The sequence below is a fragment of the Pipistrellus kuhlii genome, unplaced genomic scaffold, assembly GCF_014108245.1.
Source record: "Pipistrellus kuhlii isolate mPipKuh1 unplaced genomic scaffold, mPipKuh1.p scaffold_m20_p_3, whole genome shotgun sequence".
In the NCBI taxonomy this organism is placed as follows: Eukaryota; Metazoa; Chordata; class Mammalia; order Chiroptera; family Vespertilionidae; genus Pipistrellus; species Pipistrellus kuhlii.
In genome coordinates, this window is record NW_023425529.1 from 4,501,875 (window position 1) to 4,526,011 (window position 24,137).

Sequence of the window (24,137 nt, forward strand, 5' to 3'; positions counted from 1 at the left end):
CCTGGGTGGCACAGTGACTATGCCAGGGCAGTCTTCCCCAAGCCGCACCTTCTCCGGACCAGGACTGTTTACCCCGAATCCTGACCCTGCCACCCCTCGCTGACACGTGCCTCTCTGAGCTTGAGCTTCCCCCTGTAAAATGGAGGTGACCTCAGCACCAGCACCCATCACCACTGGGGGAGTCAGTGCATCCCACTGTACAAATGTGGGGTGACGGGGCAACAGCCATCACAGGGTGAGACCCAGGGTTAGCACTCACGCACCAAACAAGGAACAGAGGGCCAGGTCTGCCCGAGTCTCCACCTGAACAAGATGAAAGAGGAACCGGAAATGCTCACCATCCAAACAAGAGGACAAAAGGCTGTTTAAAATGTTCTTGAAAAAGTTATCAAAGAAGAAATGGGCTTTGAACACGGTGAGTCAAGAGGAAATGGATCTAGCTGCTCTCCCCACTCCATTTCCCTGTAGATGTAGCCGGAGAGCGTTCAGCAGCTGGAAATGGTTGCTCGAAGATACTTTTGATCCAACAATGATGACACTGCAGCCCCAGTTTTCCTGTTTGTGTTTTTAGAAAGATGAAAACCCTGACTTTTCACTTCTTCCTGACTGTCTTCATTTTCACTGAGTGGTTATTTTTAAACATTATATGTGCTAATAAATTTGTTAGAATAAAATGTTTAAATATACTTCTAAATTGAGGCTTTATGTTACTAAATGCATTTTAAGTATAAAATATTTTACTCCATTGATTTTTTTCTTTACTTTTTTAAATTCTAGCTTTCTAAAACAAAATTATACTAAAATTGGTATTTCAGCATCAGGCAAATCAATGGCATAATAATGGCATTGTTTACTTTCTCCAGTACTGCGGTTCTAGTGCTTTCTACCATTCAAACCTCACAACATAGGGTGATGAATCCTAGACCTCCAATTTACTGATCATACACTCAGAGTGGTCAAGTGTTTTCCCCAAGGCCACACAGCGAGTGGGCGGTTGCTAGGAGAGACCGATCCAGACTTCCATCATCTCTGCCTTACCTGCTTTGCTGTATGGCCTAAGGGATATCCATGGCCCTGAATACCAAATACCACCAGCCTCACCTCACAGCTAGCTCCACCTTCCAAGGCACTTAACCACCAGTAGTTCGTTTATCCTAACACAACCCTTACCATCCCTGTTACAGACCAGAAAATGGAGGCACAGAAAGACTGGGTGAATCCAGCCAGTGTGACTGCAAAACTATATCTCCTGCCAAACCACACAGCTGCTGGGGACCAGCTCAGGCTGCTCAAGCTCACCCACCTTCCATGACCTCCACACGCACTGGGTCCTGCTAAAATGTCACCAGGGCCAGCGAGAGAGACAAAGAGCAGCTGAGGAACCCGGGACCCGAAAGTGCGAGCCTTAAGTGGCAGATGCAGGTCAGACACCCAGCAGAAGCCTCCTCGTATCCAAACACTTGGCTTTATTTCAGTGAGCCCCAAAAGCACACTTCCGGGGCCTGACTGGGCTGAGGCCCAGAGGCAACCAGCAGAACAGGCGGCTCCTTCCTTGGGGCAGGGGGGCCTTCCACCCCAGGCACGGAGAGAGCTGAGGGAAGTTGAGAAGACGGTGATGGGGAGGCACAGGCGGAGTAACCTCCTGCTGCGGGTGCGAGGCGGCGGCTCACTTGAGGCGGTAGAGGACCTTGCGCTGCATGCGGTGCTGGATCTCGCCGCGCCGCAGCATGAGCTGCAGGACCTTGTGGATGGCGTGCTCCGGGTATTTCTGCGGACACAGGCCAGATGCACAAGTCTGCTTCCCGGGGAGGCCCTGGGCACCCCCCAACCTGCCCCCTGGGCCCTGCAGAGCCCCCAAGAGAGCCCGTGTCCCCCTGCTCACCGGGAACTTTCCATCACGCCTCCTCTGACCACAGAAGGGTTCACACTTCCTGAGCGCCTAGTACGCACCGGGGGCTGTTCTGTCTTCACAAACAACCCTTCCCATCGCCACGACAGCTATGCAGCTGGCACTACAACCATCCCCTCTTTACAGGGGAGGAAACTGAGGCACAGAGCTGTCACACAGCAGGTAAGTGGTAGAGCTGGAACTTGAATCACGGCCGTCTGACTCTAGAATCCCAGCACCTCACCTCTGCAAGCTCTCTAAGCCTCGGTGTGCTCGCCTACAGAGCGGACGTCACACTACCTCCTGCAGAAGCTGCTCTAAGGGTCAGACCGAGAGGGGGTGGAGACCAGGAGCTGGCATTGCTCCTGAGATGTAAAGATGGTGGCCAGTTCTCTGTACCATCTGGAAAGCCAGCTCCTCTATGGGGTCAAGAGCACTGTCCCCAGTGAGCTGGGAGGCCCACCCTCCTGGCTCTGCCCATCCTCACTCCACAAAAGCCGGGCAGTGGCGGGAAGTAGAAAGGAAGGGCCTGGGGAAGGTTGTGTGTGGTTCCACCAGGATCCCAGCCACTGTCCTCTTCCCCTAATGAAACGCAAACAGCCGTCCCAAGGGGAGGAAAGATGGGAACAGGTCTGGGACCAGGACCAGCTGCGCCCAGCCTGGCTGCTGGGCAATAGGGCTCCGGTGTTGTGGGTGGGAACTGGGCCATGGCAGCCACGAAGTGACCCCTGCGCCCTCCCCACCCCGCCCGGCCCCGGCAAGGCCCACCTGCTTGGTGAAGTCCTGGATGATGCTGTGCTCCGACACCTGGGAGCCGATGGCAAAGCGGCGCTTGAGCTGCTTCTCAATGCGGCTCAGCATCTCCTGGTCCTCCTGGCTGGTGAAGCCCTCCACGCCTGTGGGCACGAGAAGGGAGACGGGGGTGGGACGGGTGCCGGGACCTCAGTCCGCCCACAGTGGGAGGCCTGGAGATGGAGCCAGACCCAGAGAGAAAGTTACGGGAAGAGGAACAGATTGTGCCAGGGAAGTGAGGGCCGACTGAGAGACGACTGGGGGCCTGAAGTCAGGGGACGGGTTACGTGTGGGGACGGACGCTTCAGGCAGAGGCAACGGCGGGTACAAAGCATGAGGTAGGAGCACACGTGACTGCTTCAGAACCCAGTGCGGGGGGCAGAGTGGTACCCAGGGCCAGGTCCTGTGGGACCTGTGGGCTCGGCACAGGTTTCGTGGTGATGCTGGTGAGAGCTGGCGGCCTGAGGACAGACAGGAGCGGACTGGGAAAGTGAATGTCGGTGCCTTCCTCTCGAGAAGGACGAAGTGGCCAGCTGGCTTCCCGGGCCCAGCAGTAAGACAGACAAGGCAAAGAGCGTTCCAGGGTGCTGACTACAGTTCGTGGCCAATGACAAAACCGCAGCCATTCCTAACGAACTGGCTCGAAGGACTGTGCTCAAGGGGCTGGAGGGAAGCGACTCTTGCCATCCGGGAAGAAATGGCCGGGGGAGAAACAGCAAGGAAGCAGATGCCGGGAAGCAGCCACACTGCGGCCTCCAGCGTGCCAGCCACTCCCCGAGTCCTGAGCCCACAGCCCCCTGCTCACCTGACAGGGTGCCCGACAAGGCGGCGTCCAGCGTGGACACCTGGAAGAGCCGCAGGGCCTCCTCCACGTCCGCCTCCGTGGCGAAGGGCTGCAGCCGCATCTTGCTGAGGGCCTCGGCGATGCGCACGATGGCCTCCAGCTGCCTGCGTGGGGGCAACGGGACACCAGGAGGCCTTAGCCCATCGTCCCTCCCCGGCCCTTCCTGGCATCAGGCAGCACCTGCCCAAGGTGGTAAGACCACAGGGGAGACTGCTGGGTGCCCCCTGCCCTGTTCTCTCCTCCTCAGGAACGGACCATTTATTCCGCCACTTGACACCCAACTAGACGACATTTCCCAGCCTCTCTGCACCCCGGTGTCTGTGTAAGGTGTGGCCACCGAGTTATAAGTCCAAACATTCTGTGGGAATTTGTACGTGTTCTCAGCCCTGACCGGTGTGGCTCAGTTGGTTGCCAACTCCAAAAGGAGCCCCCACCCACCTTCCCTAGGGCCTGAGCTGTGTGGCTAGCGATGGCCCGGCCCCGATGGCCCAGCATGCCCAGCCCTGCCCGCCGCTCACCGCACGGTGATGGGGATGCTGGAGCGGCGCTCACTGTCCCTCTCGTGCTGCCGGGCCCCGCTGCGCATGAGGATGTACCGGTTCTTCAGCTTCTCCGCGGCCTCCGCGGACAGCCGCGGGCCACACTTCCTGTGGGGGGATAAAAAGGGCTGCCATGAGGCCGGGAAGGAAGCGTGGGGACCCTCCCTGCCCTCAGCGGGCTTAGTCACGTGCTCGCCCCCAATGGGCTGGGAGCATCATTTAGAAGAGATTTAAGTAAAATCTGGGCTCTGGACAAGTGCCTGAGGTCAACAGCAGGAGAGAAAAACAGGTGCCTTCGTCAGAAAACAGGCAGAGCCGAGGCCGGTTTGGCTCAGTGGATAAAGCATCAGCCTGCGGACTGAGAGGTCCCAGGTTCGATTCCGGTCAAGGGCATGTGCCTTGGTTGCGGCATATCCGCCTAGTGGGGGGTGTACAAGAGGCAGCTGATCGATGACTCTCTCATCGATGTTTCTAACTCTCTGTCCCTCTCTCTTCCTCTCTGCAAAAAAATCAATAAAATATATTTTTTTTAAAAAAGCAAGAAAATAGGCAGAGGGAAGCCAGGCCCCTCACAGGGGGTGAGGACTGCCCTCCTTGCTGCTGGTTGACATGTGGCTCATGTCGTGAAGCAAAGGTGAAGCAAAGGTTGCCTCGCCCACAAACAGGACGGCACCATCAGGCAGCACAGGGCCCTCGGGCCTGTGGGCTCACAGCAGGCCTTGCCCCACACTTCCCCCACCAGCAACACAACTGAGGGTGTGATGCGAGATGATGCCCCAAGAGGCTTCGCAGTGACTGCTGTCCAGAGACAGGGGGCATGTCAGACTGTCCCAGGAGAGAGAGTGATCAGGTAGATCCTGATGAGGTAGGTCCTATGCCCACTGTTCACCTAATCCAACCTCATCCTGAGGATGAGGAGACCACAGCTGGATGGAAGGAGCCAGCTCCTCAAGGCTGCGAGGAACTCAGGACCGTGATGAAGACCCAGAAACCACTGGGCACTACAGCCCCATCACCCCAGAGCGGGTGGTGAGTCAGGGACCCCCTGACTTTAGCGTTTCCCCTCCCATGGAAGGGGCACTCAGACTCCTCCACTCGCAGGTTTTAGCTCCAAGACACAACCGAGGTGTATGTCAACAACCTTGGCAGCCCTGGCTGGTTTGGCTCAGTGGATAGAGCATCGGCCTGCAGACTGAAGAGTCCCGGGTTCGATTCCGGTCAAGGGCACATGCTGGGGAGCGGGCTCCACCCCTAGTGGGGGAGCTTGCAGGAGGCAATGAATCAATGATTTTCTCATCATTGATGCTTCTCTCTCTCCCTCTCCCTTCCTCTTTTTAAGACAAAAACATATTAAAAAAAAAAAAAAAAAACACCTTGGCATAGTGGCTAAAAGCAGCCTCTGGAGCCTGGTACTTGGGTTCAAATCCTAGCTCCACTACACCTACCTGTGACCTTGGACCAGTTATTCAACCTTTGTCTGTCAGCTTCCCTATCTATAAAATAGAACAGTAATACACCAGTCTCTTAGGTTTCAGGGAAGAGCTAAATTTCACTTGTCCATAAATACTGAGAATAATGCCAGGCACAGAATCCTACGCATGATTACTCTTACTGACAATCTATGAGAATAACAAAGTTGCAAGTGCCATTTACTGAGTCTTACTTGGTGCAGGGCTGTGCCAACCACTTACCTTGTGTAATCCTTATAAAAACCCCAGGGAACACCAACCCAGGAAAGCAAGGCTCAGAGGTCAAATGACTTGACCAAGGTCACACAGTGGGGGTGGGCAATAGCCAGAGCCTACAATGACCACACTGCCCTGCCTCCCTGAATGTCAGCTGAGGGGGGTGTCCTTGACACCAGCTAATCCTACACCCTCATTTTGGAGACGGGAAAACCGAGGCTGACAGCCGAATGATCTGTGTAAGGTCAGACAGGAGTGGAGCTGATTCACGGAACTGGAACCCCAAAGGACAGCACCATCTCAAGCGTCCTTTATGAGGAGCAGGCCCAGGGAGCCAGGGAGCCGGAGCCCCAGCCCGCAGGCCAGCATCCAGGACTCACGCTCGGCAGTAGGCGATGAACTTCTTCAGCTTGGTCAGGTCCACCTCCCCCTCCACCGCCTGGGTCTGTGTCAGCGCGCTCACGTGCAGAGTGATGACGTGTTTGGCCAGCATCTAGGACAGAGGGGACCCTGGGTCAGCTGGCAGGCCCTCCGAGGCCTGGGTCCCCACCGAGGTCCAGCGGGCAGGGAGGGAGCTTGTAGAACAGAACCAATGGGAAAGGGGAGGCCTCCTCCTTCTCTAGGCTGTCAGCTGCAAAGACCAAAGCCCGGAGCTGCCAGCGCCTCCTCTGCCACCAGAGGGAGCAGCTGCTCCCCCAAGGAGAGAGCAGAGCAGCAGAGACAGGAGCCCTGGGGACACTAGTGGGGCCTCAAGCCTCTGAGCTTGTCCATTCCATAAGCCACCAAGTTCCTTTCAGAAATTTACAAACCAGAAATGGGTGGGGTTCTATCACTTGTACCCAAATGTCAACTCCCCATCTCACATGCAAGGGTGTGGTCCAGGGGGGGGGGAAGATTTACCCATATCACTCACAGGAGGCAGAACTCTGCACCCTGGTTCAATGCTCTCTGCAGCCCCATCTGCCACCTCCAGAGCAACCCACTACGGGCCCTCCCCGATGACCAGGACTCCTGCCAAGCCCCTTGTTCGCTCTCCCCCAGAACCGCCCTCCCCCAGAGCCGTGGGCCAGCTGGAGCCAAGCCCAGTGCTCCCTGCGGCCCTGACTCACCACGTCCCTCTCCTCATTGTGCTCGTCCTTGACGATGAAGATCATGTCAAAGCGGGACAAGATGGTAGGCATGAAATCGATGTTGTCCTCCCCCTTCGTCTCGTCCCAGCAGCCGAACACCGAGTTGGCAGCAGCCAGGACGGAGCAGCGGGAGTTGAGGGTGGTGGTGATGCCAGCCTGAGGAGCGAGGGGAACAGGTGACAGATCAGAGATGAGGACCCCGGACACGTATGCACACAAGATGCCAGGCCTGCTGCTGCCGCCATCAGAGGCCTGGCACAGCGCTCAGAGCAAGCACCCTGGGCTCGGCCGAACCAAGCAGGACCTGGGCCGCACAAGTTTGAGGACCACCCACCTTGGCGATAGAGATGGTCTGCTGCTCCATGGCCTCGTGGATTGCCACGCGGTCGTCTTCTCGCATCTGCGTGGGGAGAGAAGCGTCCATCAGACCAGGCGAGGGCGGGGCAGTGCCAGCAGGAGAGCTACAGCACGACCCCTCCTGGTCCCAGCTTCATGCCAGGCCAACGGCAGGAATGGGTCACCTCTCATCCTGGTGACAACTGCGTGGGCTTGGCTCTCCTCTCCCCACTCTCCAGATGTGGGAAACTGAGGCTGGGAGATGTCAAGCTACTTCCCAGTTACCCCATAGTGATAGGCAGGTGACTGAATACAAGCCTCAGGCATTGAAGGCCACCCCACCTGCCCTTAGACCACTAGGTGCCACCACCTCACCCTATCAGCCTCACCTTGTCAAACTCATCAATGCAGACGACCCCGCCATCGGCCAGGACCATGGCTCCGCCCTCCATGATGAAGTTCCTGGACGAGGGGTCCCTCATCACCGAGGCAGTCAGGCCTGCTGCGCTGCTGCCTTTCCCAGATGTATACACCTGGGGGGGCCGTGGGAGGAGGTGTCAGGGCCCAGCACAGCTCCATGCTGACCCCCCAAGTCAAGGGGACCAGAAAGCTGTGACTCACCCAAGGTCACACATCACAGCTGGCCACAGGGCAGACAGAGCTCAGGAGCCTCCTGTCGGATGAGGAGGATGCCCTGGCCCATCTGGCCTGGCGGTTCGCCCCCACTGGGTGGTTCACAGCCATTACACTGAGCCTGCCTCAGCCCCGAGCCTCAGCTGCCCACCATGATGGCCCAGCCCTCAGGGCCTGGCTCATCACAGAGGAGCAATGTGAGGCCCAGAGGAGTGGCCTCAGGGCTGGGACAGACTCCTGACTCCGGGGAAAAGCTTCCAGGACCCCAAGCCCCATGTCATCTCTGTACAGAATGCAGCCACATGCTGTCACTGAGCCTTGCATGGTGGCAAGCCCAGACTGAGAAGAGTGTAAGTGCAGGATTTCAAACTTAGTGCTCAGAAGGGAATGCAAAGTACCTCCTGACTATTTTCTTACATTAAGCTACATGCTGAAATGTTTTAAATATGTTGGACTAAACAGAATATTATTAGGATTAATTTCACCTCTTTTTCTTTTTCCACTTTAAGATGGCTACTAGAACAGCTAGCATCGCACACGTGGCTCACATGTGCAGGTCACCTCTCATCCTGGTGACAACTGTGTGGGCTTGGCTCTCCTCTCCCCACCTATTGGAGAGCCCTAGCATGAGCAATGATGGCACACATTTCCTAACCATCCAGAGACCACCCCTCCCACCTGTAAACCCGTCCCACTGAACAGGCATCCTCGCCCCACTCTGATCCCAGACACGCTCATCACTGCAGAGGCCCCGGCTGACCAGGCACCTGCGTTCAAATCCCTGCGCCAGCCCTTTCGACTAGCAAGACATGTAGCTATTCTGTATCCGTTTCCTTACCCGCGGGACGGGCTCACACACCTACTGCAGTCGAGGTGCACGTTAAGAGTAACTAGGTGTAGGGCACTTCAAGCAGTGCCTGGCCCTGGAGGTTAGCCATGACTGTTACTGGTGTTATGATTTAGTGGGCAGGTAAACAGAGGCTCAGGGAACAGAGGTGACTTGCTCAAGGCCCACACCCAATGACTGACCAGGCTGAAACCCAAACCCCACCCTGCCTCGCATCCGGTGCTCTGCCCGCTACCCCAAAACTACACCCACCTATTGATTTCCTTCCCTCTCCTCCTGGGCCACGTGGCCGCAACCAAGGGGAATGAGGGAGAGATTCTGGGCCAGGCATCCTCAAACTTTTTAAAGTGGGGGCCAGATCACGGTCCCTCAGAGAGCTGGAGGGCCGGACTATATGAACTACTAATTCCTACTGTAACACCTCGGCTGCGCTCACTGCCCAAAAAACCTGGCGGGCCGGATCAGACTCCTCTGCGGGCCGCATGTGGCCCGCGGGCCGTAGTTTGAAGACCCCTGTTCTGGGCAATCCTGCCCGCCAAGAGGAAAGGGGGACCTGAGGGCCCTGCCCTGCGCCTTCCTCCCTGCTGGGCAGCACGGAGAACAGCTCATCGGTACTCACCCCGATGGGGGAGCACTTCTCCACAAACTTCAGCAGCTGGGACTTGGCCGTCCCCGGGTCCCCCAGCATCAGCAGGTTGATGTCTCCTCGGCGAGTGAGTCCATCCGGGAGCCTAGGGGAGGACACACAGGTGGGCAAGGCAAGAACCCCAAGGCCTGGGGCTCAGGCTGGTTGCAATGGTGGCTGGCAGTCAGCCCCCCGACCTATCACAAGAGCAAGTGGGAGGCAGGGGCTCCGGGCTGAGACCACGCTCATAGCCCCATAGTAACGTGCCTCCCGAAGGAGGGGGGAGGGTCAAAGGAAATTGGCACTTGGGGCTGGGCTGGGGCACACCCAGTGAGCATCTGATAACCACCCTCGTAGCTGGAAAGAAGGAAAGCAGGGGAGCTGCCAGTAGGTAGTGGAATGGAAATCATGTGGGCAGGCTCCTGGCCCTACATGTGGCTGTGAGCAAGTTCCCTCAGGTCTTTATGCTTCAACTGCCTCATCTATAAAATGGGTATGGCCCTGACCCCTTTGGCTCAGTGGATAGAGCGTTGGCCTGTAGACTCAAAGGTCCCAGGTTCGATTCCGGTCAAGGGCATGTACCTTGGTTGCAGACACATCCCCAGTAGGGAGTGTGCAGGAGGCAGTTGGTTGATGTTTCTCTCATCGATGTTTCTAACTCTCTATCCCTCTCCCTTCCTCTCTGTAAAAAATTAACAAAATACTTTTAAGAAAATAAAATGGGTGTGATCATAGCTTTCTCACAGGGTTATGGTGAAGACTAGCTGGGTTTCAGACACATTAAAGTGCTTAGAAAAAGGTCTAGCAGACAGTAAGAATTCAGTAAATGGTAGCTGAGAGTCATATTAATTTCTAAGTCTCTATTACTCTATAGTTTCAAAGACATATGACATCCTGTGTTGGGTTTTTTCACCTGTCGTCCATGTGGAAGCATGGATTGAGGCAGGCTCTTACCTAAGGTCACACGGTAAATAAGCAGCACGGCAGAGTGCAAGCCCAGAGCTCTCCCCTGTGCTCCCAGGTCCCCACAGCCCACCCCCTCGCCAGGCTGGGGATGGCGTCTCCCTGGAGGGATGATGGATCCATCCCCAGCCAGCTGACAAGGAGCCTGTGAGAGCAGCAGGGCTGAGAGTCCTGACCACCTGGCAGCTGTTCTCCTGTGAGTCAAGTCAGCCTCCCCAGACCCGGGGAGCCCAGACCCCCACCTTTTCCGGGAACCCCCAAAGAGCAGGCAGGCGATGGCCTTCTTCATGTCCGTGCCCCCGAAGATGGAGGGGGCGATGCTCTTGGAGATGACCTCGTAGACATTGGGGAGGGCAGCCAGCCGCCGGAACTCCTCCTCCTCCTGCGGGGTCACTGCCCCAGCAAAGCTGCGGCCTGAGGGGAGGGGGGTAGGTAGAGTGCATGAGAGCTGTGTGAGGGAGAACGGTGCTCGCTCAGGGCATCTCAGGGGGGAGGGAAGGGGCAGCACAAGCGTCAGAAGACAGAGCCCCCATTCCCTCTCAGGAGTGGGCTTGTGAGTTCCAGGGTCCAGGGAGTGAGGGGAAGAGTGGGGGGAGGGGGATAGAGGAGCCAGGGGGTCAGATCGTGGAGGCCCCTGTGGACTCCTGGGAAGTCTTCCATCTGGCAGAGAAGGGTGGGGTGCTCGCAGCCGAGGACTGACGTGGTGCCTGTGGCTATGATAGCACGCGAGAACAGGGAGGAGGCCAACAACAATTCAACGTGGGCATGGCCAGGGCCCCAAAGCCAACTCACCGGAGCCATCTGTGTCCACCTGGATGCCCAGGACGCGGATGTAGGAGCTCCGGATGCCCACGCCCACCCTGTCTCGGCCCTTGCTGGAGGTCAGGCCAAACTTCTTAATGGAGTAGATGCCCATGATGGTGACCCTGTTCCCGGGGACGACCTTGTCACACAGGTACCTGAGGTCGATGGGGGGGAGCGGAAAAGCAGGTGAGAGCTGGTGGAGACAGCGTCCTAACTCTACCAACCTGGTCACACAGTCCACGTAGATTTCTACCAGAGGCCTTGCAGCCTGCTCCAGACCTGCCCGTCCACGGCCCAGAAAGTAGGTCTCCCCTCATCATTCACCCCGCTTGCATAACTCAGTTACTTGGAGGACAATGCTGAGAATCCTCGGTGACGTGCCCCTTCCACTGCCTCACAAGCTCATTTGTTCTGCTGCTCGGGGTCAGAGGGGAGCCCAACCCGAGCCCTCAGAAGCCCCATCTCAAAACATATGATAGTCTAACCACTATGCTGCACACCGGAAATGAATACAAAATAACACTGAGATTGGGGGGATGCGGGGGTGGGAAGGGGGGTGGGCGGGGTGGAGGAAGTGAGCAAAACAGAGCTCAAGGTCTGCCCTAGCTGGTTTGGCTCCGTGGGTAGAGTATCTGGTAACTAAAGAGTCCCAGGTTCGATTCCAGTCAAGGACAAGACACATGCCTGGGTTGCAGGTTCAGTCCCCAGTAAGGGGCATGCAAAAGGCAGCCAATCAATGATTCTCTCTCATTACTGATGTATCTCTCTCCCTTTCTCTCTGCAATCAATTAAAAAATATATCATAGAAAAAAAGAACTCATGATCATGGACACAGTGTGGTGATTGCAGGGGAGAGGGGCTGGGTGAGGTGGAAGAAGGTATGAGGGGAATAAATGGTGATGGGGGAAAAATGAAACAGGAAAAAAATGATAATATTAAACATAAACTGTAATTGAAAAATACAATTTAAATAGTAAAAATAATGGGGGGCTGCAATCAGCCGGGAGAGGTCAATGGGGGAAAATGGAGACATATGTAATACTTTCAACAATAAAGAAAAAAAAAAAAAAAAAAGTAAAGATAAAATAAAAATAAAAAGCCCTCCCTCCATCTCTGCTGTCAGCCTCGTCACAGGGTGCCTCTTAGCCACCTCAGGGAGCCCCCCCTCCTCCCAGCCTCCCTGCAAGGACTCCTCCCATTCCTGCCCCTTCCTGGCTCCAGGAGTTCGGCCAAGCCCTTTTTCCTCTGGGCTTTCATTTCCTCTTTTGAAAAACAAGATATTGAAACAAGGAAGTCGTAGGCACAGAGGAAACACTGGAACATGTGTCTGCACACTGCCACTCAGAAGCCATGTGATGGCGAAGAAGTCACTGCAAGTCTGAGCCTGGGAGACAACACCCGATCTGACCTGCCCCAGTGAGGTCCCAGCCACAAGAGTCACAGCCTCTGAGGACTGTCACTGTCATGTTTCAGCAGAGGATTCTATAACTCCTCTCTTATGTCCCACTTCGGCTTTGTGGATTCAGACTGCTGGGACAAAATCTTATAATGAACACTTAGCTTGTATAGGAAACTGTGCTCAGCGTCTGACGTGCATTTTCCGGTTTAAATCTTCAGCATTCCGATGAGAGACTAAGGACTGTCAAGACTGACCCCCATTTTACTGACCAAGAAACTGAGGCTCAGCAAGTTCATGCACCTTGCTTAAGAGTCTGGCTTCGCCGAAACCGGTTTGGCTCAGTGGTAGAGCGTCAGTCTGAGGACTGAAAGGTCCTAGGTTCGATTCCGGTCAAGGGCATGTACATTGTTTGCGGGCACATCCCCAGTGGGGGATGTGCAAGAGGCAGCTGGTTGATGTTTCTCTCTCATCAACGTTTCTAGCTCTCTAACTCTCTCCCTTCCTCTCTGTAAAAAGTCAATAAAATATATTAAAAACAAAAAATAGAAAGTGTTTTTTAAAAAAAGAGTCTGGCTTCTACAGGTTCTACTACCACTGGAGAAGCTAATGGGCCCTGGCCAGTGTGCTCAGTTGTGGGTGTTATTCCATGCACCAAAGGTTGCCAGTTCGATTGCTGGTCATGGAACATGCCCAGGGTATGGGTTCCATCCCTGATCATTGATGTTTCTCTCTCCCTCTCCCTCTAAAAATCAATTAAAAATCTTTTTAAAAATGAAGCAAATGAAACCCATAAGTCTGCTCCCCAGAAAAACGTACACGCACAGAACATTAGTGCAGCCAGGGAGTCCAAGCCCAGTTAAGGACCCTCATCACCATCTCGAAGCCTGCTGCCCACGTTACTGTAAGGGGACTAGGCCCCAGCTCAGCACCCTCTCCCCCTTTCCAATCACTCAACAAAATCCAAGGAAGAATCTGACTGACCAGCAAGGCGGGGGTGGGGGCAGGTGTCAGGCAGGGCTGGGGCCCTCCAAGCTGCTGGCTACCTAGCTCTACCACCTGGAGCCTCCCAGTTCTAAGAGGGCTGGACTGAGTCGCCCAGGAAAAGCACAAGCTCAAAGCTCCTCCACAGAGTCAGTGACATGTCCTCAATCAGCAAGATGGGGCTGACATGCCCCTGCAGGTGATGGGAAGACAGGAAACTGAGGGAAGTACCAGGCACAGAGCAAGTGTCCCCTAACCAGCCATCCTCTCCTCCTCCACCATCACGCTGGTTTGTCCACACCCAGCGCCAGTTTAGGGACACAGCCAGGGACACCCGACCACGTGGGTGCCCGCCACCAGCCTGCTCACCTGTCGCAGTAGAGCTGCATGTGTCTGGGCATCTCACCGTGAGGCACTGCGTCAGGCAGCTCCTGCAGCTTCAGAGTCTGGAAGTCCACGCACTTGCACTTGTCGGGCATGATGAAATATGGGTCCAGCGGGCACCTGGGGCGCCCGGCCTGATCCCTGTATGGGGAAGGAAAGAGTCACCAGAGCCACCCTGAGAACCCAGAGCCCATCCCGGGAGACAGCAGCAAATTAAGGATAAGCTGGGAAAAGACTCTAGAAGGTAGGCTCTGGGGGATGACACACCGGATGAAGAATGGGGAGACCTGCTCCGGGCCAGGCTCTTCCATGAACTTGCTGGGAGGCAGGCAAGTCACACCCCAGTCCCCTCACAGGGTCTCAGTGTCCCCAAGGGTAGAGAGGGTCCAGACTGCCAATGACCTGACTAATCCCCCAATCAAATCCCAGGATCCCTAAGGGTCTGGGCACCTGGAGCCCATTCCCAGTTCTAGGCCTCTATATACCCCTATATACTGAAATCATTACTTAACTACTACAGCAATATCGTAGCAAAACACCTACTATGTGCCAGGCACATAGCAGTGGACAAAACGTCCCTTGCCCTTATGGAGCTAAGGTTCTAGTCAGGGGAGACTGGAAAACACCCGGCAAATAACTACATAACACAGTGACAAGCAGCTCTGTGCCTCTCCCACTGGGAACCCCGTGCCCCAGCCCCCACCTGGTGCGGCATCCTCAGCCTTCCCATCTCCTCACATCACCTCCTCACAGTCCCTGGAGGCCGCTCAAGGCCACTCACGTGTTGCACTTCCTGGGCAGGGCGTAGCCCTCCAGGCCGGGGCGCATGGCGATGTTGGTGAGGGTGTTGCGGCAGCTGCGGCACTGGATGGAGATGCGGGTGGCCTTGGCGCGGACCCCTGACGCGGAGATGATGATGCCCGGGATCTTCACCAGGTGTGACATCATGTCTGACTGTAACAGAGTCATGGGAGGGAGGATGGTGGGTTAAAGCGAGCCAGGTACACCTGAGATTACGCAGGTGAGTCTTTTTTTAATGCATACTGGAATATCTAGGGATAAAGTGCCACGCCTATAACTTACTTTAAAAATACTTTGAGCCGAAACTGATTTGGCTCAGTGGATAGAGCGTTGGCCTGTGGACTGAAAGGTCCCAGGTTCGATTCAGGTCAAGGGCATGTACCTTGGTTGTGGACACATCCCCAGTAGGGGGTGTGCAGAAGGCAGCTGATCAATGATTCTCTCTCATTGATGTTTCTAACTCTCCCTATTCCAGCGTTTTTCAACCGCTCTTCCGCGGCACACTAGTGTGCCGCGAGATGTTGCCTGGTGTGCCGTAGGTGCAGACAAGGCAAGAATTTTATAATTTTTCACTATTTTGTTTAGTTAATATTTCATAATAAAGTAATTATAAAATACTTTCTTTGTGTTTATTTGATTCCTATTCAAGAGAATTACTTTATATATAGTCGATATAGGCACAGAGTTAAATTTTTTAACATTTTCTAATGGTGGTGTGCCTCGTGATTTTTTTCATGAAACAAGTGTGCCTTTGCCCAAAAAAGGTTGAAAAACACTGCTCTAGCCTGCTGCCTGCCTGTCCCCGGAAAACTGGGAATGGGGGAAATAGATGAGGGGGAAAAAACTTACTATTTTTGGTTTTTTATTCTAAAATATTACAAAAAGCTAAGGAATAGTGTAATGAAGCTATACCTTCACCTAGATTTAATGGCTGTTAACATTTTGCCTTCTTTTTTCTCTCATCTCCCCTCAAAGTATTTTATTTATTTATTTATTTATTTATTTTATTAAAATATGTATTTTATTGATTTTTTACAGAGAGGAAGGAATAGGGCAGTGTTTTTCAACCTTTTTTTGGGCAAAGGCACACTTGTTTCATGAAAAAAATCACGAGGCACACCACCATTAGAAAATGTTAAAAAATTTAACTCTGTGCCTATATCGACTATATATAAAGTAATTCTCTTGAATAGGAATCAAATAAACACAAAGAAAGTATTTTATAATTACTTTATTATGAAATATTAACTAAACAAAATAGTGAAAAATTATAAAATTCTTGTCTTGTCTGCACCTACGGCACACCAGGCAACATCTCGCGGCACACTAACAGCGGTTGAAAAACGCTGGTCTAAAGGACTGGAGTGGCCTTAGCCCGGCCTCTAAGGCATCCCTGACAAGGGATCCTCCCAGAGCGGGCTCCGCCCCTTGTTAGGAAACCCATCACCCGAAGCAGGCCTGTTTTCCAGTGAGTCCGAGCCGGAAGGCTGACCCTGGTGGAGCGGAGGCTGGCCTCTGATGAAGCAGCCGCCCCGCAGACCAAGTCCAACTCCACTTCCACGGACAGGCCAAACGCGTGACACCAGTTTGGTCCCATCTCGGTCCTGGAGACCCTCCCTGCTGCTGGGAACAGAGATGAAGCAAGCCACACGTTCCGTAGCCTCGAGTCCGCGCCCTGGCTTCTGGAGCGGACCTGCTATTGTGCGAGCTAAGGAAGGCTTCACGGGAACCCCAACAGAGGTCTCGGGTAACATGCGGACCCCAATGTAGAGTTCAGCAAGCACAGGCACCTGCTTCATTGCATCTCATTATTACGCCACGACTGCTTCTCCCTCTGCTCTCCTGGCTCCCACTCCTGCCTACCCTGTAAATTCTCCTTCCGCACAGCAGCCAGGGGGACCTTTAAAGGTGCAATCAGCCTGTTTTTCTATGTAACCCTCCACGGATGTCCTACTGGGATTCAAAATCCAAGCTCCTTCCTCCACCCCTCTCTTCCTCTCCTTTTGCCCAATCTTCACTTCCCGGGCTCTGGACACACTGGGTCCTTTCTGTTCCTGGAAGTATGCCATGTCCCTACCCGAGGGGGACCTGCTTCTCTGTGAGCCCGAAGTGCTCGTCCCTCAGGCTGTGGCACCGCTCAGGCTCGCTCCCCAGCACTCCCTCGGAGGCCTCCCTCAGCCACTGTCATGCTACCCGATTCTTCTCTTCATGACTCAAACCCAGAACCCGCCATCATCTCTGTGCTCGCCTCTTCTCTCTGAAAGCGCCACAGGACAGAGGCCTGCTGCCCACAGCGAGGGTTAGCCAGCACCGGGAGTGCAGCCGCACACTCAGTATTTGAGGAGATACACGAATAAACGACTGGAGGACAGACAGGCTCTGTCCCTCTCCTGCTTCCTCATCCCTTCAGCCTCGCTGGCAGGCTTTCAACCTGGCCTTGCACATCGCATGCCCTCACCTCTAGACTTGGCACTGGCACACACCACCCCACCACCCAGTGCTCTGTCCCAACCGTCTGTGTGCTGCTTGTTCTCATCCTCAGCTCTCTCTCAGATGGCAGCTCCCCAAGAAGCCCTCTCCATCCTTCCCAGAGGCTCCCACTTGCTCACCACCCTTCCCATCTCCTCATTCCACTTCTGATCACCTAAAGTTGTCATGGGTAGCCCTAACCAGTTTAGCTCAGTGGATAGAGCGTCAGTCGGCCTGCGGACTGAATGGTCCCAAGTTCGATTCCGGACAAGGGCATGTATCTTGGTTGCGGGCACATCCCAAGTGGGGGGGGGGGGTGCAAGAGGCAGCTGATTAATGTTTCTCTCTCATCGATATTTCCCTCTGTCCCTCTCCCTTCCTCTCTGTAAAAAATCAATAAAATATGTTAAAAACATATAAATAAAGCTGTCACAGTGCTGTTCACCAGTTCCTCGGTCTCCCTGGGGCAGTAATGAACTCGGCGAGGACCGGAGCTTGTCCTGTAGTTCACCGCTGTTTCTCCAGCACCCACAGGAGCAGCTCAGTCAGCACTTGTCCGATGAGTTCACCCGGCTCAGGCTCACACGGCTGGCAAGCAGGTAGGCAAGCCTGCCTCCAAGCCCCTCCACACCGCGCAGCAGCCGCGGCCGCCCTCCGCCCAACCTCTGAGCAAACCCACCTTCAGGCTACGAATGCTGGACGGGCTGGCATCCGACTTGAGCATGACCTGGATGTCCTGGAGCGCCTCCTCCCCGCTGGGCCGGGGCCGGGTCACCTCATCCGCCACCTCCTTGGCAGCTTCCTCCAGCTGGAGGAGGAAGGGAACAGGCTGTCAGTGCCTGGGGCAGGGCAGCCCTGGGGGTGCAGGCCAGGGTCTCACTCACCAGCTGCAGATGCTCGGTCGGCTGCTTGTACAGGAAGTCGGCCAGGTCCTCGTCAAAGCTGGCCAGGTCCTCCATCTCCACCTCGATCCAGTACTCCCCCAGATTGTAATGCCGCTTGAGCTCATCCCTGCAGGGGGCAGGGGGCAGGTGAAGGGGGGTAAGGGTGCAGGGAAGAGGACATAGTGCTGGCTGAAGAGGATAATGTGCCCTCTCCGGTCCTCAGTTTCTTCATCTGTAAAATGGGCATAGCCATTCTTGCCTCCATTTATTCAAATACCAGCTGACTGCACTATTGAGAACTTGAGTTTCTGAGGTGTCTGGCGTTAAGTGGAAGGACAGTAAGAAGAAGTGGAAGGACAGTAAGAATGTGCCCTCATTCATCAACACTGCTCCACCACTTCTCTTCCTAGACACACATCGCATTCCAGGGGTTTTTCCAACTTTACCAGCCTCATATCAGGCCTCATCCCCTTCTACCTTTTTTTTTTTTTTTTTAATATATTTTATTGATTTTCTTACAGAGAGGAAGGGAGAGAGAGAGAGAGAGCTAGAAACATCGATGAGAGAGAAACATCAACCAGCTGCCTCCTGCACACCCCCTACTGGGGATGTGCCTGCAACCAATGTACATGCCCTTGGCCAGAATCGTACCTGGGACCCCTCAGTCCGCAGACCGACGCTCTACCGCTGAGCCAAACCGGTTTCTGCCCCTTCTACCTTTTGCCCGGAAGCCAGAGATCCTAACAGCCCACCCTGTACCTCGGCCGTTGCAACTGCCATGGAATGCTTCCCACCATCAGCTCAGAGGTCACCTCTGGAAGCCTCGCCTAACTCTCTTTTACATTCCTTCTTTGGGGTAATTGTAATTTGTTGGTCTCTATGCCTCAATACCACTGACCTTGAGAGCAAGCAGCATGAATCTTTTCCTATCTGTGTCTCAGTGTCCAGCACAGTGCCAGGCAAACAGATGGTCAACGTCAGCAGGTACATGAATAAATGGAGGCAAGAATGGCTATGCCCATTTTACAGATGAAGAAACTGAGGACCGCCGGGACCGGTTTGGCTCAGTGGATAGAGCATCGGTCTGCGGACTGAAAGGTCCCGGGTTTGATTCCGGGCAAGGGCATGTACCTTGGTTGCGGGCTACATCCCTAGTGGGGGGGGTGTGTAAGAGGCAGCTGATCGATGATTCTCTCTCATCAATGTTTCTAATTCTATCCCTCTCTCTTCCTCTCTGTGAAAAATCAATAAAATATGTTTTTTTAAAAGAGGAAAAAAAAAAACAAAAACTGAGGACCGAAGAGACTTTCACGTGGAAGTCACCCTGCCGGAGCCTGGACCTGCAAACTCCTGTTCTTGGCATCTGAAGGGCCTACAATGACTTTGGATGTCGTCACAGGTGGTACAAGGATGTCGTCACAGGTGGTACAAGGACCGGGAGCAGGGACCTTCAGGGCTGCAGCCCAGCACCTGAAATTGAGCCTGGCATGCAGCAGGCGCACCATCAATGAGGTTACACACTGGAATGAATGAATGAATCAAGTAAATCTTAAGTCCCATCTTCACCTATTGCACCTTTGAGAGCTTTAGTTTCTGAGGACAGTAAGAAGAAGATATGGGAACAAAATCTGGGAAAAGAAGCAAAGGGCCCTAGCTGGTTTGGCTCAGTGGATAGAGCATCGGCCTGCAGCCTGATGGCTCCGGGATTCCATGCCGGTCAGGGGCACAAGCCCAGGTTGTGGGTTCAGTTCCCAGTTGGGGATATGCAGGAGGCAGCCCATCAGTGATTCTCTCGCTCTCTCTCTCAACACTGATGTTTCTATCTCTCTATCCCTCTTCCTTCCTCTCTGAAATCAATAAAAATGTATTATAAAAAAACGCAAACGTTAACTTCGGGTATGAAATATGCAAAACTGTACCCCACCGGGTGCGGGGGTCGGTCGGATGAAGCACCACTGGGGCCAAAGTCCTTACAACGCGGCGGGCTCCTTGACCTCTCGCCAGTGTCCCCACCGGAGGGAGCCCCGCCTGCCTGTGTCTCCAGAGGCTCGGGTGCCCAGGCCTCCGGCAGCCGGGGTAGGCGCGCCCCCTCCCGCCCGCGCAGCCGCACCTGTATTTGAAGGTGAAGCCGGTGCGGTCAGTGCCCACGCGGTACTGCCGCAGGAACTCCTTGAAGCGCCGCTGCAGCTGCGACTTGCGGGCCTTGCCCTCGTCGGCCGCGGGGTCCCCCCCGAAGCTGTCGCTGTAGAAAACGCCGGGGTCGTCGAAGCCCGACATGCCTGCACCTGGAGTCGGGGGTCAGGGGTCAGGGGTCTCGGCTCCGAACGCGGGGCGGGGTGCCCCGGCTCCCACTCAGGGCGGTGGAGGGAGGGGGGCCGGACCCTGGTTCCCCCTCCCCCTCCCGGATCCCGACCCCAGGCCTCCCGGGAGAAACCACTGCCCACCCCCACTGCAGTCCCCTGCGGACCCCCCGTGGGCCAGCTCCCGGGCCCCCACCCGCCAGTGCCCCCGGCCTCACCTCTCCTTTCCTGCACCCCACGAACTCGGAGAGACCAGCACCCCCGAGCTCCGCCACAGAGTTTCGCGGGGAAAAGCTAGACGCCGAGTTCGCACGCCGCGGCCGCCGCGTCCTCATTGGCTGGCCTGGGCTCCGCGGCCACTGATTGGGCCACTCTGCGCCCCCCTAGCCCCGCCTCCCGGACCGGCATTCCTAGGCTATTGGCTTCGGGGCTCATGACGTCAGGCTTCCGGGCCCTTTTCCGGGCTCCATTTTGTCGACCGGCAATTTGGCGCGAAATTCCTGAGTAGGGGGCGGGGCGATGGGCGGGGCGAGCGGGAGGGGCGCAGAGATGGCGGCGGGGCGGGCCTCGGGGCCCCGGGTGCTGTGCCGCGGCTTCCTGGACTGTGTCCGGCCTTTCTAAAAGCCTCTGAGGCCCGCCCAGGCAGGGGGCCAGGGTTCGGTAGCTGGTGCTGACAGTGCACCCTCGTCCTGGGAGGATGTCAGAGGCAGCTGTCACTCAACGGCACAGAGGAAAAAAAATTGAAAATAAATAAAAGTGTCCTAGCCGGTTTGGCTCAGTGGATAGAGCGTCGGCCTGAGGACTGAAGAAGAGTCCCGGGTTCGATTCCCATAAAGGGCATGTACTTTGGTTGCGGGCACATCCCCAGTAAGGGGTGTGCAGGAGGCAACTGATGTTTCTTTCTCATCGATGTTTCTGACTCTCTGTCCCTCTCCCTTCCTCTCTGTAAAGAAATCAATAAAATATATTAAAATAAGTAAAAATAAATAAAAAGTCTCTGAGCTCAGGAGGTCTTGGTTAAGATTCCGTTCAGGGCACTTGCCCAGGTTGGAAGCTGGATCCCCAATAGGGAGCATTCAGGACGCAAACGATCAATAATTCTCTTTCATCATTGATGTTTCGACCTCTCCTGCTCCCTTCTGCTCTAAAATCAATCAAAACATATTTTAAAGAAAGAAAGAGTCCCCTTTCAGAGCCATGGGGTGGGAGAACCCAGGGTTGGGAGGTGTAGGTCCCTGAGAATTACACACCCACTGTGGGAGTCTGCTGCCCTGGGGCTGGGCCCTGCACATTTCACACCTCACACCTGCTCCCTATTCTCATCTGACACTCTCCTCCCAAGTGGTCATTGGACTGGCCACCTCCGGTCACCTACCGCAAGATTGTCAACAATGAACGTTTTTGTGGCCTAGCCAATATAATGATATTAAAAAATTGTTTCTATGAAAATTCTGTAACTTAATTTTGACAAGATCCTGTTATACATAATTATTAATAATGAACTACAGCATTCACGAATCACTGATTACTATAATCATGTTGCATTCACTTCCTTTACTGGCCTTACACACAGGCACACCATTTCTCTCCACTAATACCAGCAGAGAATATTTTAACCGCCAATTGCCACGTCACATTAGTCTTGGACTGACTTGTTTGGTGTGCACAACAGGCAATATTTCACTTTCGAGAACAAGAGAAATAGGTTTACTTGCATTAAGCTTATTAATATGTGTGGTTATTTAGTTTCTTGTAAGTTAATGTTCAAGAAAAAATATTAATTTTTATTAAAAGGTTCTATTATTTTGTTAAAGATGACTCATTTATTTCAGCCATTTGTATTCAGCATGTCTCTATGGAAATAAGCCCACTTTTCTATGAAAATTAAAGCTTTTTTTTTTTTTTTTTTTTTTTTTTTTTTGCGGCCCACATAAACTTAAACCTTGTTTATTTGGCTGTGTTAGCTTTTGAGTTTGACATGCTTGCCCTCACACATCTGGGACCAAAGTCATCCGATTTTGGGACTCAACAGTTTCATACACTCAGATGGTATTTTGTTTTGTTTCATTTTAAATTGAAGATTCTAAATTATTTGGAGGTGCTTAACATTTGAGAAAATTCACGATCAGATTCACAACCAAGTTTGAAAAATAGGAAGATTTGGCAAAAATGGACGCATGCTCCAGCAGCAACAAGGGCTGCATAATCTGCCCCATTTTTCATTTCCATCCCCCAACATGAACTGGGAATAACTTTTTTCTTTGCCACGGTCACACAAACATATACTTACGGGTAGTGTTTAAACTGTGTATTTTTACAGTGTATAAGAAAATATATCAAACCAACCCTGGTTTGGTTCCATGGATAGAGCGTTGGCCTGTGGATTGAAGGGTCCCAGGTTCAATTCCAGTCAGGGGCACATGCCTGGGTTGTGGGCTCAATCCCCAGTAGGGGGCGTCCAGGAGGCAGCTGATTAATGATTCTCAACATTGATGTTTCTACCTTGCTCTCCCTCTCCCTTCCTCTCTGAAATCAATATATATATATATATATATATATATATATGTATATGTAAAACGAATTTGAAATAGGCTTTTCGCACTGACACTTCATGGAAGCCCCTCTGAGTGGACACAGAAATGGAACTCAAGCCCTAACCAGTTCAGTGGATAGAGCTTCAGCCTATGGACTCAAGGTTCCCAGGTTTGATTCCAGTCAAGGGCATGTATGTCCATTCCTCTCTGTAAAATATCAATAAAATATATTTTTTTAAAAGGGAAAAAAAAGAAATGGAACTCATTCTAGTTAAGAGCTACTGACTTTCCCACAGTATGAACAGAAGGCAGATTTCCAGCCATTCCCCTATTAGTACAGTCCCAGGTGGCTTCTCTCCGCCCCCACTTCCTGTCTTTGTCACTACAAACAATGAATGCCCATGCCCTTCACAGAAAACCGGAGGCTCTGTCCGTGGGTACCTACCACTTACATGCGCATCTCACAACGAGCAGCCAGCGGCTGCTGGGCCTGGTCGCCCTTGGGAGTCTCCCGGGGAGCTTGTAATAAACAGGAGTCCAGGCACCAGCCCGACCACATTTCCAAAATCAGAGCCTCCCAGGGTGGGGCCAGGGTTCCCCCATGCGTGGGGAGGGTTCTGATGCCACCGTCCAGACTGGCGTTAGGACACGCTGGCCCTCTTACAGCCGTGGGAGGGAGGTGTGTTATTATTTTGCCAGTGAACAAAAGGAGACTTGAAGTGATTTGTCCAAGGTTCCAGGCTTAGGGACAAAGCAGGGAAAGGGACAAAGGACCTGCTAGTTCCCAGTCCTCACGTACTGGTTTCTTATTTATCGATTGATTGGTTTACTTTTATTGATTTCAGAGAGGAAGGGAGAGGGAGAGTTAGAAACATCAATGATGAATTATTGATCAGCTGCCACCTGCGCGCACGCGCGCGCGCACACACACACACACACACACACACACACACACACATACACACAACCCAGGCATGTGTCCTTGACTGGAATCAAACCCCGGACCCTTCAGTCCACAGGCCATCACTCTATCCTGAGCCAAACCAGCCAGGGCTCAGGTACTCGTCCCTAAAGGAGTGCCTTGTCCCCTGCGCTCCCAGACCCCTCCAGCAAAAGGCTTCCCCTCTCCCAGATGGGGGGCTGCATATTAATATTCCAGTGGCTTTGGAGACTTAGGGAAAGACTTGGGTTATGGATGGAGCTGGGCAAACAGGGCTTAAACCCTTTATAGCCCTCAGAGCATGGTAGCTCTCCTGATTTCCTGTGCGAATTCAATGAGATGACATAGGTAAGATGGCG

General features: G+C 53.8%; 1 protein-coding gene across 1 annotated transcript; it reads right to left on the reverse strand.

Annotated features, from left to right (window-relative positions):
- Window positions 1-1,449: 1,449 nt before the first annotated feature.
- MCM5 (minichromosome maintenance complex component 5) lies at window positions 1,450-20,644 on the reverse strand. Its single transcript, XM_036458801.2, has 17 exons — window positions 20,523-20,644; window positions 20,115-20,289; window positions 18,005-18,131; window positions 17,800-17,928; window positions 14,632-14,804; window positions 13,836-13,991; window positions 11,075-11,241; window positions 10,525-10,696; window positions 9,314-9,425; window positions 7,604-7,747; window positions 7,213-7,278; window positions 6,858-7,034; window positions 6,129-6,241; window positions 4,043-4,171; window positions 3,486-3,628; window positions 2,657-2,784; window positions 1,450-1,768 (listed from the first exon to the last, which is right to left on the reverse strand). Exons 2-17 carry the CDS (start codon window positions 20,279-20,281, stop codon window positions 1,667-1,669), a joined length of 2,205 nt encoding a protein of 734 aa, XP_036314694.1. The 5' UTR covers window positions 20,282-20,289; window positions 20,523-20,644; the 3' UTR covers window positions 1,450-1,666.
- Between the last annotated feature and the right edge of the window lie 3,493 nt (window positions 20,645-24,137).

Coding starts and splice junctions, on each gene's coding strand:
- MCM5 (XM_036458801.2), bottom strand. CDS start 20,281: ATGTCGGGCTTCGACGACCCCGGCGTTTTCTACAGCGACAGCTTCGGG. Junction 7,035..7,212: donor AGACCATCTCTATCGCCAAG/GTGGGTGGTCCT, acceptor CTCGCTCCTCAG/GCTGGCATCACCACCACCCT. Junction 4,172..6,128: donor TTCATCGCCTACTGCCGAGC/GTGAGTCCTGGA, acceptor ATCCCCCCACAG/GAAGTGTGGCCCGCGGCTGT.